Source organism: Nicotiana sylvestris, chromosome 5 (genome assembly GCF_000393655.2).
Source record: "Nicotiana sylvestris chromosome 5, ASM39365v2, whole genome shotgun sequence".
Classification (NCBI taxonomy): Eukaryota; Viridiplantae; Streptophyta; class Magnoliopsida; order Solanales; family Solanaceae; genus Nicotiana; species Nicotiana sylvestris.
In genome coordinates, this window is record NC_091061.1 from 119,994,139 (window position 1) to 120,007,657 (window position 13,519).

A 13,519-nucleotide genomic window follows, 5' to 3' on the forward strand; every position below is an offset into this window, starting at 1 on the left:
CATGAATATTTGTCTTTTGCTCTTTTGGGATACCGCACGATTGTTTGCACATCTGTTGGTGCAACTCCGTATCTGCTTGTATATGGAATTGAAGTTGTAATACCCACTGAAGTTGAAATTCCCTCTCTCCGAATTATTGTGGAATCAGAGATTGAAGACACTGAGGGGGTCAAGACCTGATTAGAACAACTGATATTAATCGATGAAAAACGGCTAGCAGTAGTGTGTTTCAGCCAGTTATACCAGCAAAGAATGGCACGCGCTTACAATAAAAAAGCGTGCCCCAGGTAGTTTGAGGTAGGCCAGCTGGTTTTGAAACGCATCCTTTCGCACCGGGTAAAAGCTAAAGGAAAGTTCGCCTCGAACTGGCAAGGACCCTAAGTCATCAAGAAAGTATTACCGAAAGGGGCCTCACACTTGGTAGATGAAGAAGGACGGGTACCATAAATGACTATTAACGCAGATGCAGTCAAAAGATATTATGTCTGATATATACCCACTGTAGAATTTTCACGCATTGATTTTCTTAGATCGAAGCGACGAAGGCTATCATTTGCTCGCTATTCCAAATAGGTGTCACCCTTCTGCTAATCCTTTTGAGCCGTATTTGTCTTCCTCGTTTCTCACTTTTTGGAACCTGTGTACATGTAAAAAAAGCCAAACAACAAATCTCTGAGTCATTGAACTACATCCGACCTAATTCCAAAAGGATACGTAGGCAGCCTTACCCTATGTTCGGTCCCATCAGAACAAAAACTCCATATTCCAAATACTCCAAAACTGGGGCAGAAGTTTGTTTTATTTCATGGTTTTTCTGTAAAAACGATTTTCGAAAGTTGTAATTCAGTTCAAGGTTCATTACACATTTTTTTACCTTTCAAGAATTTCTAATCAATGCTTTTTGAGAATTTTTGAAGTCTCCATGCCAAGGGCGTTGGGTAACCTCCCTTATGCAGTATCTTAGTCAAAAAAAAGAAGAAAAAAGAATGAGAGAGTCTTATCAAAAAGTCCGTACGGGCACTATAAGGCGATAGTGAACAGATAAATGAGAGAGTCTTATTGGTAAAAACCCAGATGGGCACCATAAGGCGACGATTAGTAGACAAATGAGAGAGGTTAGTTAGTGAAAACCGGCAAAGGGCGCTACTAGCCGAATGAGGGCCTTTGATTCTCCAGCATAAGCACAACCAAGACAAATTCAAGATGAACATTTGCGACGGATTTTGAGAATTAGACAGCTTAGACAGATCAGGCGTCCAATCCAAAATTCATGTCATGATTCATTGAAGTCGACACATACCTCCAGATAAGTCTCTCTATTCGTTTCCCCGAAAGGGACACCTTTTGTTTAAACACAGTTCTTTTTCACTTTCAATTATTATTCTGTTTTTACCCATAATTTTTATTTAAGTCCCTTTCGGTCTAATCCTGCATCAAAGGCGAAGCAAAGAAATGGCTGCAAAACTAGCTACAGTTTCCCCGTGATATCGAGCATAATTTGGGGTATATATAGCATTGACGAAGGCACGAATACATCTGAGATCTCATTCAATAAGGCGAATAAAGTGTTTCAAAAAAACTGAAAAGTTGCATGAGCGGGACCTACTTCATGAGAAAAGTTGATAAGCACTACGGACACAAACTGATACTAGATGCAAGACAACTGAGTATGAAACAGCTGGGTCAATATTATAAATCCAAGGTCTCAAGAAAATGATACAGAGTGGTAGAGCATCTTTGTACCATGCTGACAGAATCGGTTCTTCGACAACAGCGGCCGTGAATCAACCTACTCAGGGTATCAAGGCCATAAACCAACCACCACTTTGAAAACTCACAATTTTTTCTTAGTTTGAAGCAGGAACAAAGCATGCGGAATGGATATTCTCAAAGGATGAATGTCACCAAACGTAAGCTCCTTAAAATATCCATTTTTCTTTTATTTTCAACATGCATACCTCCCATTTTTGCAGCTTAACCACGATAGAACCTTTTCACCTAGGGGGATCCAGCTCACAGTTCCGGGTAGAGGTACTCCTCGCTCAGGTTGTTTTTACGCAGCTTAACCCAAGTAGAATCTTTTTGCCTAGGGGGATCCAGCTCATAGTTCCGGGTAGAAGTACTCTTTGCTCAGGTTGTTTTACGCAGCTAAGCCCAGATAGAAACTTTTCACCTAGAGGGATCCAACTCATAGTTCCGGGTAGAAGTACTCTTTGCTCAGGTTGTTTTTACGTAGCTTAACCCAGGTAGAACCTTTTCGCCTAGGGGGATCCAGCTCTTATTTCCTGGTAGAAGTACTCTTCGCCCAGGCTTAGTTTTCATAGCTAAACCCAGGTAGAACCTTTTCGCCTAGAGAAATCCAGCTCATAGTTCCGGGTGGAAGTACGCTTCTCTCAGGTTGTTTTTACGTAGCTTAACTCGGGTAGAACGTTTTCGCCTAGGGGTATCCGGCTCACAGTTCCGGGTAGAAGTACTCTTCGTTCTGGTTGTTTTTACGTAGCTTAACCCAGGTAGAACTTTTTCTCCTAGGGGGATCTAGCTCTTATTTTCGAGTAGAAGTTCTCTTCGCCCAGGCTTAATTTCTACAGCTTAACCCAGGTACAATCTTTTCGCCTAGGGGGATATGGCTTATAGTTCCGGGTAGAAGCATTCTTCGCTCAAGTAGTTTTTACGTAGTTTAACTCGGGTAGAACCTTTTCGCCTAGAGGGATTCAACACTTTATCCATAATACAGGGTGCCAACCCCTGATTATACTTTCTTTTAGTAATACAGGGTACAAATCCCTGGTTACATATCTTCCTGGTGATACAGTGTGACAACCCTGATTACATTTTCTCTTTCAGTAATACAAGGTGACATCCCCTGGTTACATTTTCTTTTTCAGTAATACAAGGTGCCAACCCCTGGTTACATTTCCTTTTCCAATAATATAGGGCACTAGCCCCCGGTTACATCCCTTTTCTGTAATACAGGGTGCCACCCCCTAGTTATTGACATAGGGTCAACACTCCATATTCTCCTTGCCAGTATAGGGTACACCAATACCTAGCTGAGCTTTCCAGTATAGGGCACACCAATCCCTAGCCGATGATATTTTAGACATAGGGTCACCACTCTATGATCTCCATACTAGTATAGGGTATATCAATCCCTAGCTGTATTTTTCCAACATAGGGTACATCACTCCTTAGTTGATTTGATCTTAAAAGCAGGGCATATCACTCCCTGATATCATTGCCAATGTAGGATATACCATTCCCTAACCATATTTTTCCAACATAAGGTACACCAATCTTTAGTTGAGACATCTTTTTCACAACAAAGGAATACTGTTCCAAAACAAAAATCATCCTTATTGCTTTCAATACAGAAGTAGTTTAGAAGTTTTGTTACAAATTACTTACGAAATTTTCCTAGTAAAAACTAGGGCAGAAAAATTTCGTTCGTTTGTTTGTTTTGGTGTCTGAGCAGGTCATACCTTGAGGCACATGGTTCGAGACGACCAAAAGAAGTATAAATCCAGAATAAAAGAAAAGAGAAAAAGTGAATCCAAAATGCAGAAGCAGATGAAAAATGTGGACTGCTCAAGACATGACTGAAATCACGAGAATTGCATTTTCCTGTTTTGATCAAAATAAGCCGTAAAAAATGAACTAGCACGTGCAGCTAGCAAGCATCAAGGATCAGATCAGAGTTTGCGTGAAGAACCAGTCAAGACACAAGATCAAGTTTCAGAATACTTATGGATAGGATCTTGTATTTTTCTTTTCTTTATTGTAATTTTCTTTTATTTTTGATGTAATAAATAAGGCCGCGGACCAGAGCCTCGACAGAACCTCACCCGACTCCTCAACTCACCATTCCAACCTTTTTCTTGAACTACACGCGACCTGATTCCCTTATAACCCGGGATATATAGGCCGTCCAAATCAGGACTCAGTTGCACTCTTCGTCTTTTATATCTCCAATTTCAAATAAGGGTATGACCAAAAATTAGTCATATCGCTCATCTTTTATTTGCTTGAAAACTCTTCATGTTTTCAAGCAAAGAGGGGCATGTTGTGAACATCTAATATTTGACCATGTTTGAATTTTTCTTTCCAACTCGCTCACGTTATATAGCACATACGTTACCACCAACACAATTATTCCCAGACAATACCCCATGATTTCTCTCACCTTCCCACTCCTACTGTTTACAACTCACATTCCCACTCATAACCCATTTCCCTTATTTCCTCACAGCACACACCTACTTTTCTTGGTTCCCCATGCCTGTCCCCCATTCAATTACCCCACTTTCTCCATTTATCCCACCTTTCACGCCCCTTCTCCATTTTCCCCACTGACATTTCCAATATCCTCCTCCATCATCTGCACACACACACCAAAAATAACAACACAATTATAGAGGTAGGGACAGACTCCATTCCCATATAAAAAGAGAGAGAACACGCGAAAAAAGGGGGAAGAAGGAGCAGCCAAACCAGCTGCAAATTTTCTAAAAACCAGACTGAAAAACCCAGAAAAGTTGTCCCAAAATCAGCACCAAAAACCCGACAAACCACCGTCCAAAACTAGCCACAAACATCCATCGAAACGACCCATTTTACACCAGAACCAGTTGTCCAAATCTAGTCGAGTCGGTATAGTTTTCGTTGAGATCTTGGTTTGAGGTCACCATTGAGGTTATGATCGATTGGCTCTGTTGCGTTTAAAGAACTGTTTGTTGATAGCACTATTTGCTTGCTGATTCCTGCTGGCTTTATTGGTTATAACTTGTAAAGAGCCTTATGAGTTGGACTTTGCATTTTCTTTGTGCAATATTTTTGCATCAGGTATTCCCCTTTACCTTTAATAGTGTAAAACTTGGAATGAAGTTTATGGAATATGAGTTTATTTTAGCTATCCGAACTTGTCCGTATTATCTGAAATATGATTTAAGTTGATTGGTACCAAGAATGAATGCTTGGATATTAGAGTTCATTCGTACGTAGTTCATAAACTTTAAAAATAGTTTTTTATGTGTAAATAACAAACTTGTGATGTTGTGCTTTTATTTTTCTTTTCGAAGTTCCAAAATATAACAAAATGTGTTAGAAGTTTCTGGCAATGTTCTTTAGGTGTTTTGTGTTAATAAACTTTGAAGAGGGATGTTTAAATTATCGGACTAGGCAACATGTTTGTTTTATTCTTTGTTTTTCATTAGTATGCTAAGAGCAGATTGAGCAAAAGAAAAAAAATTGTTGTATTTATTTGGAACGATAAAACTTATAGTTTAAATAGAAAATTGGTTTTAAAGTCCATAAATTGTAGTAGATCTGTCTTTAAGTCTTCGTGTTAGAATAGAGTTCTTTAGGAATTTAAAGTAAAAGTTTTACAAAATGTATTTCTCATTAAGTCAGCAATGTTTTCCTTTTTGTTTTTTTTTAAATTACCAATAGAAATGAAATCAAGTATATTCTTTAGACTCTTGAAGCTGGATGCCATGAATAATTTTAGAGGAATACTTTATTAAGTTAACTGAGAAAAAAAATTTCTTTTCTAAGGATATTTCTAATTGTTGAAAAGAGATGGTGGGTCCGTTATTTAGTTATTAATTTGATGGTCTAAATCCAATTATGTCTAAGTTTTGATTAAACTAGTCATGTGTTGTTGCGGAGAATTTACAGAAAAGAAAAATAACAAATGAGTTAATACTAAAACTGTATTTTTGGGTTTTATTTTGTTGAATAAAAATAGGAATTAGACCAAAAGTAATTACTAAGCTCACTTCCATAATAAACAAAGTTGTTTCATTGCTTCCTAAAAAAAATGGGAAAAGAAAATGAAAGTCGGCCCAAAGTGTCAAAATCGACAAAGGCTTTTAGTGATTTTTTTTAGTAAAATTAGTTTAGTTCCCTAGGCAATTTTATGCGCGTCCTCAAGTATTGACCAAGTGTTCATACACGATCCTTGATTAATATCAAATAATAAATGGTCATGTGTGCATCTCCGTTCCTTGACTCGTCAATAGTAAATTGTGTTTGACCATGTGTTCATACCCGTTCCTTGGCTAAATGCATGTCATCAAATAAAAACCTTTTGTGCTTACACGCTCCTAGGTACCTGTTAATAAAACTTAATTATCTATTAAGCAATACTAGACAATAATAATTTAAGGCAAATAAATCACAGTTTATCCAGAATTAATTCAAGCCAAGTTTAAGTCAATAAAGAGACCGTGCTAGAACCACGAGACTCGGGGAATGCCTTACACCTTCTCCCTGATCAACAGAATTCCTTACCCGAATTTTGTTTTCGCAGACCAACATAAAAAGAGTCAAATCTTCCTTTGAATAGGGATTTCAAATAAAAGGTGACTTGGAACACCCAAAAAATCAAATTTCAAGTAGCGACTCTGTAAATAAAATAACCCCTACTCAAATTTATCACTTTAAATTGGAAAAAACTATTTAATCCACAATCCATAACTTTTTACGTTATATTTTGGAGGGGTAAACAGGGGGTGTGACATCCACTATCTTTGCTTCATTGCAGTCCGCTTCCTTTCATTGTTTCCTGCACATGCAAATCATGAGTTAGATTTAGGAACCCAAACCAGTTTGGGTCCCTTGTTATGATAAAAGGGATGGATACGAGCTTTTCTAGTCCATGCAGGCAATATTCGTTTCTTGCGACTGATACCTGGTCCCTTGTTAGTAGTCACTTTATCAGTAAACACTTTGTTTTTCTTAACAGATTGAGCCCTGGCCTGGCAATTTTCTTTGAAGTGCTCATTTTTCCCACAGTGTGTACACTGCCAGTTATTAAGAACATTGACGTACTTGCTGTGAGGGTTGTAAGGAGTTTTCTCCCTTTGGAACCCGATCCCTTCCTGTTTTCACTGTTATTCAAGTACATGGCAGTCACATCATCTGAGGACCAGATCCACTTTCGAGATTTCTCAAGATCACCTTTGATTTTCTCTAATTCAGCTTGAAGTTGTCGATTTTTCTCAAGTTCACCACATAGACTGGTTTTCACATCGTTTAACTCATGTTCAAGCTTGATGTGTGTCTCACTAACTACTTTTTTCCCTTTCCCAAGGCTTACAGTCCTATGTTCTCTATTGAGTCCCTCAATGATTTCCACTAGGTCAGTAATTATCACTAAACAATCATCCCTCTCTTTCTCAGTAGCTAAACTTTTTCCTTCTAGAGTGTGTTTCTCATTACTAAGACCTTCTACTGTTTCCTTCAAGTCAGCCACCACTACCATCAGGTCATCTCTCTCATTTTCTGCACTAGTTATTTTTTCATTTAAAGCTTCCTTTTTTTTCAAGATTAGCTATGGTCTTATTTAGGTCCACTACACAAACAACCAGATCATCTCTAGATTGTTCAGCTTCTCCTAGTTCTAAGGTCAGGATCTCCTTATCATTATCAAGGCTATAATAAACATCAATTAAAATATTGGCTAATGACCTTAACTTCTTAGAAGAGTAGGATTTCAGATTTCTCTGAACATCCCTGAAGTTTACCTCATCATCTTCATCTTCTTCATCCTCATCAGACCGAGCCATCAACGCAAACAGTGAGTCATACTTCGTTGCTTTAGTTTCCACTTCCATCATGGAACTATTTTCTGCATCTGATTCCCTTTCTGATTCACTGGAGGAATCTCCCTAAGCAGCAAGTGACTGCTTCACAATATTGTCCGCTGCACTTTTTCAATTGAATCGTTTGTCTGGAACTAGGTTCCTTTTTGCTTCTTTGTCAGGATTTTATTTGTATGGCTCTTGTTTCACGAGTGGACAGTCTTTGATAAAATGCCCTGGCTTTCCGCACCTGTGACAGAGATCATTGTTCTTTTCTTTACTTGAACTTCTCCTCTTTGGTATACCTCCATTTCTTCGAACCATCTTTTGAAATCTTTTAGTAAGATAGGCCATGTCACTATCTTCATTAATTGAGCCACTGCTTTCAGCTTTGAGTACCAGGTTCTTTTCCTTCTTAGGCTCTCTCCTTTCACTGTCTTTCTTTCTTTTCATCTTGTATGTCTTCAGATTACCAATCAACTCATCCATGGTTAGACTTTGTAGATCTTTAGCTTCAGTGATGGCATTTACCTTACTTTCCCAAGAACCAGGTAGAACACTGAGGATTTTCCTTACAAACTTGTTTCTGGGAATGACATTTCCAAGTAAATGAAGCTCATTTATGATGGAGGTGAATCCGGTGTGCATATCTTGTATAGACTCATCATCGTTCATCCTAAAGAGCTCATACTCTGTGGTGAGCATGTCAATCTTGGACTGTTAACATGAGTAGTTCCTTCGTGTGCGGTTTGCAATACCTCCCATATTTCTTTGGCAGTATCACACGCTGAGACTCTATTGTACTCATCAGGTCCTATGCCACATACCAAGATTTTTTTGGCACGATAGTTCTTTTCTACGGCTTTTCTATCAATGTCGATGTACTCTTTTCTGTCTTTCGACACTATTGGTCCAGTTTCTTCAAGCTTCTTCATAGGAACATATGAACCATCACAAATGATGTCCCATAGTTCTGAATCTTCGGCAATTATTAAGTCATGCATGCGAGTCTTCCACTAGCCATAGTATTGACCGTTGAATCTAGGAGGTTTGTAGGTTGATTATCCTTCCTCAAAGTTAGGTGGAGCAGCCATTGAGATCCTTTCTAGGTATTAATCTTTTAGAAAGAACCTGCTCTGATACCAATTGTTAGCTTGTATGAGTCCATCAAACTGTAGAGTACCTGGTCCTCTATGAGATAATACTGAGAATGCTAATAAAACTGAAAGTAAAGAAGACAAGGGATTTTTACGCGGAAAAAATCCCACACAAGGGAATCAAAAAACCACGACCTACACTTGTAGGCTTTTAACTTCACTAACTTGCAATCTCACTATTACAAGTCACTTTGCAATAACCCTATTACAAAGACTTCAACTAACTTGTGATTCTCTCACCACAAGCTACTTTATAACTCTCGTAGTTACAAAGACTTTAAACTTATGACTAATCCTAGCCACAACAAAAACTTGGAAGTTTACAGATTTTTTGGTTTTCCTAAGACAAAGCTTCTAAGAAAGCAAGATAGGAGATATAATGAAGAACAAATAACAAGATTACAATTCAACTATGGATATATATAAACTCATTAAGAAATTGATCCTTAGTGGAGTTGTCTTCTTGTTCTTGACGCATCAGTGACTTCAATGTCGGATGAACACTGTTATGCTTGAGAGAATATCACTGAATGCACACAGATGTTGTGCCTTGCATCAGGTTGTTATATCACAAAAGACATCACAATAGATAGTGATGTCAATTCTTGGTACACGCTTCTTCCCAATGAGAAGTGACTGTTGCACTGTCTGCACAGTCACTTCTATGCAGTTGTGTTCCAGCTATATAGTTAGAGCTGTCAAAACGGGCTATCCTAGCTCAACCCAGCCCAAGCCTCGTGGGCTTTTAAATTTGGTGGGCTAGGGCGGGCTGGCCCTCCATCTATATGGGCCTTAAAATGGCCAGCCCAGCCCAGCCCTAAGAGGGCCGCAAGCTAGGGCGGCCGACCCTTCAACTTTTTTAGAAAAAAATATTTCTTCAAATTTTTAGATATTTTTTCGTGACATAATCTTTTAATCATATGAACGACTTCTGTTTATTTAGAGTGTACAAGAATCTTGATATTCGATAAGGAATCTCGTAATTGAAATGCAAATTCTCTATATCTCTAGCTCTTCTTTTTTAATGTTACATGAATTATTTTTTAATACTTTTCTTACACTTTCCTTAGATTCAGGTAGTGCTTCGATAAGTTTATATGTTAAGGTTTTTAATGTAGGTTTAACATTATTTGTTGATTTCATCATTATAGTCCATGAAATTTTTAAAATTCATGAAATTTTTAAAATTCATGAAATTTGCTAGTGTTTTTCAATTTTCTTTTGGTATTAAAAGTTGACCTTATTTTATACTGAAGAGCAATTTAATAATTAATAATATATTAAAGTAACTAAACTGATCATTGGCCACTTAAAGAAATATTTCTTTTGAAAAAAATTACTATTGGCCACTTAAAACTTTCCTAGTTCGTTGTTAACTAAGCAAAAGAAAAACTAATCTTGTCATACTACATGCATATCAAAAATATAGATTCTAGTTGATATGGAAGGATAAATGAGAATTCTAAGGTTGGAAAATGTAGATTATAGTTAATATTTTTTTAGTTTTTACTTTTTTTAAATATTTAAATATAAATTTAATTAATTTTTGGCCCACGGGCCAGCCTCGGTCAAGCCTCAAGGGCCAGCGAGCTGACTTGGGCCGGGATTATAAGCCTCAATTTTAAATGGGCTAAAACAATCCCAACTCAGCCCTACCCAAGTAGTGGGCTGGGTTGGGGCCATGCCCATTTTGACGGCTCTATGTATAGTTGACTTGTACTTCTGTCAGAAAATACTAAGGGACCAAGTCCCAGTTGTGTTCCTCTTTTGTAACAGTTGCGAGATAGTCACTTTCTGTTGTTACATTCCAGCTGTACAATTGACTTGTACTTCTGTCAGAGAACTCTAAAAGACCAGGTCCCTATTGTGTTCCTCTTTATAATAATTGCGGACAGTCACTGACTTGTACTTCTGTCGGAGAACCGTAAGGGACCAGATCACCAGGTCCTTGTTGTGTTCCTCCTTGTGGTTGTTCATTCATTTGCTGGAGACCAGATTGGACATTATTCATTTGAAATGTATACCGCGTGGTCAGGTTCTCTATCTGGTTCTTCAATAAGTTTGTTAGATCATCAAAACATAAGAAGCATAAGGCAAAGACATTGAAAACCCATCAGAAAGGATTTGGATTTTTGTGAAACTGTTGATGCTTGTCAAGACTTGTGCCTTACACCCCTGATGCTATATCCTCAAGTAAGTATGCCAAAGCCTGTGGCTATAGAGTGGTGCAAGGCTAATCTGTTATACTGTGTGTGGCAAATTGATAACAAGTATTTTGTGTATGTTATTTTCCACTTGGGAGAGGGTTTGATTCGAATTTATGATAGCAATGTCAGTTTGTATTGTCACACCTCCTTCTTCCGCCCTGAGGGGTTTTCACTAATAACTCTCTCATTTCTCTCAACTCCCGTCGCCTCATGGTGCCCGTGAAGGTTTTAACCAATGAGACTCTCTCATTTTATTTTATTTTTCAGCTGGGGATTGGAGCGTGCCGATACGATGCTCTTTGGTGGGGATTCTTCCGGCTATCAATTCGTTTCCAGTTTTTTGATCCTTTTCTCTGTTGGGGATCAGAGTGTTGCTCCTGACTTCCACGTGCATGAACTTGGCACTTCTCGAATACTGATCGGGAGGTCTTTTTTGGACATCAATATGGTTTTTTATGTATGGCTAAAAAAAAGAAAAAGGGGTATCAAAAGGCTCAAAATAATTTTGATGGGTAAAATATTACAACTCTTGGAATCAAACTTTCTTTCCCAAAATTACAAACACAACTTCTGCCCAGTTTTCTTGCTTGGGGATTCTTATTTTTTGTTACACTATGACCGAGCCGTGAGGCGCCTACGTATCCTTCTTTGAGGAATCAGGTCAAACGTAGTTCCCATTTTCTTTGTTTTTTTTCTTGTGACTTTTCTTTTGTCTTTATTATTGTTTTTCTCTCTTTTTATCTTTTGTTTTGATTACTGATTCCAAAAGAGGGATATGAAAGAATAAATAAGGCTCAAACGGGTAAGCAAAGGTTAAAGTGTTTTGATAGAAGAAAGAATTGCCTCCGTCATCTCATTCTCCGATAAATGCCAACCCCAAACAAATGTCAATTACAATCAAAAGAGATTATACATAATATCTCTTAACTGCGTCGGAATTGATAGCCATGTCGATGCATTTTCCTTCGATATCTGTTAAACATAAAGCGTCATAGGACAATACTCTGTTTACAATGAATGGTCCTTGCCAATTCGAGGCGAACTTGCCCTTTGCTTCCGCTTGGTGTGGCAGGATTCGTTTCAACACTTGTCGCCCCACTTTAAATTTTCTGGGGCACACCCTCTTGTTGTAAGCTCTTGCCATTCTCCTTTGATATAACTGGCCATGACACACGGCTGCCAATCTTTTTTCATCAATTAAGCTCAACTGTTCCAAACGGGTTTTGACCCACTCATCATCATCAATCTCAGCCTCGGTGACAATCTGAAGGGATGGAATTTCCACTTCCGCTGGTATCACTGCTTCAGTTCCATACACCAACAAATAAGGGGTTGCACCTACTGAAGTCCGGACGGTAGTGCGATAACCCAACAATGCAAATGGTAATTTTTCATGCCATTGTCTGGATCCTTCTACCATCTTCCTCAGTATCTTCTTGATGTTCTTGTTGGCTGCTTCAACAGCTCCATTTGCCTTGGGACGATATGGTGTGGAATTACGGTGTGTAATCTTTGAGATCAACGGCCCTGCTCAACTGGGACAGAAACGGTGTCGTTCGGGCACCTCTGAGGAGACGGACCAGCTTAACTCATTAGGCCAGCTCGTTTGGGCCTATTTTTATTTTTATTTCTTGGCCCAAACCGAGTATTCTTACTATTTTTAACTCTTTTCTTTTCTACTTTAATTAACAACCCACAAAATTCTAAAATATTTTTTGTAAAACCAAAATTAACCTACAACAATGTTAAACCTTAACAACAATTAACACACAAGGTCCAATATTTAATTAAAAATAAAATTACACCACGACACACATAAATGACAAAATACAACAAAAATGCATATTTTTGTGATTTTCTTTCTTTTAAAATAAAACAGGTTTTAATTGACTCCACAATGCACAATTAAATCTTGAATGTGTATGCAACATGTATTTATATATATATATCAATCACACCAATATATATATATATATATATATATATATATATATATATATATCAATCATACCAACGGCAAGCTTTTACGGACCAAATAATTACCAAAATATCACATAAATTCTAAAAATCGTACACAGATGGATTTTGTTTTTATTTTTTGATTTCTTTTGGAGTAATTTCCGTGAAGCAAAAATCACGTGCTCACATGTATGATGATGGTAAACTAGAAGAACTGGTACAATTTCTCGCACTCATTATGCCTAGGATTTTGATGAAAACTGGCCAGTTGCATACTTAGGCCAAGATGTGCTTACGAAGAAATGGTCCTGGGAGCGTATTATGGATGTGCCATCCATTCAGCGAAGGTAAATTAAATGTGAAATCCATTATGTTTTACTCATTCTTCTAGTTTCTTTAATAATTAATCTTTGATTATTCTAGTGAAAATAGTGGAGCATATGCAGTGAAGATTATTGACTTCCTACTAACTGATACACTGTTGGATCAGCTTAATGACAAGCTAATAGAGTTATTCAGGAAAAAAATTGCAGTTGATATCTTTAGGAGAAGGATGAACCCTTCTTAGTTTTATAATTATAATTTCAATTTATGTTGGTCATGAGACAAATTCATT

The 13,519-nt window shown here is 37.7% G+C and overlaps 1 protein-coding gene across 1 annotated transcript; it reads right to left on the reverse strand.

Moving 5' to 3' along the window:
* Positions 1-6,706: 6,706 nt before the first annotated feature.
* LOC138869229 (intracellular protein transport protein USO1-like) lies at positions 6,707-8,584 on the reverse strand. The gene is made up of 4 exons (XM_070146831.1): positions 8,339-8,584; positions 8,112-8,297; positions 7,365-7,667; positions 6,707-7,312 (listed from the first exon to the last, which is right to left on the reverse strand). Exons 1-4 carry the CDS (start codon positions 8,582-8,584, stop codon positions 6,707-6,709), a joined length of 1,341 nt encoding a protein of 446 aa, XP_070002932.1.
* Positions 8,585-13,519: the final 4,935 nt, after the last annotated feature.

Excerpts from the sequence above, each read along its gene's own strand:
- LOC138869229 (XM_070146831.1), bottom strand. The coding sequence starts at position 8,584 with ATGCATGACTTAATAATTGCCGAAGATTCAGAACTATGGGACATCATT. Across the intron at positions 8,298-8,338 it reads CTGCCAAAGAAATATGGGAG|TCCAAGATTGACATGCTCAC; the intron begins GTATTGCAAACC and ends TCATGTTAACAG. Across the intron at positions 7,668-8,111 it reads CTGGTTCTTGGGAAAGTAAG|GGAGATTCCTCCAGTGAATC; the intron begins GTAAATGCCATC and ends CTTGCTGCTTAG.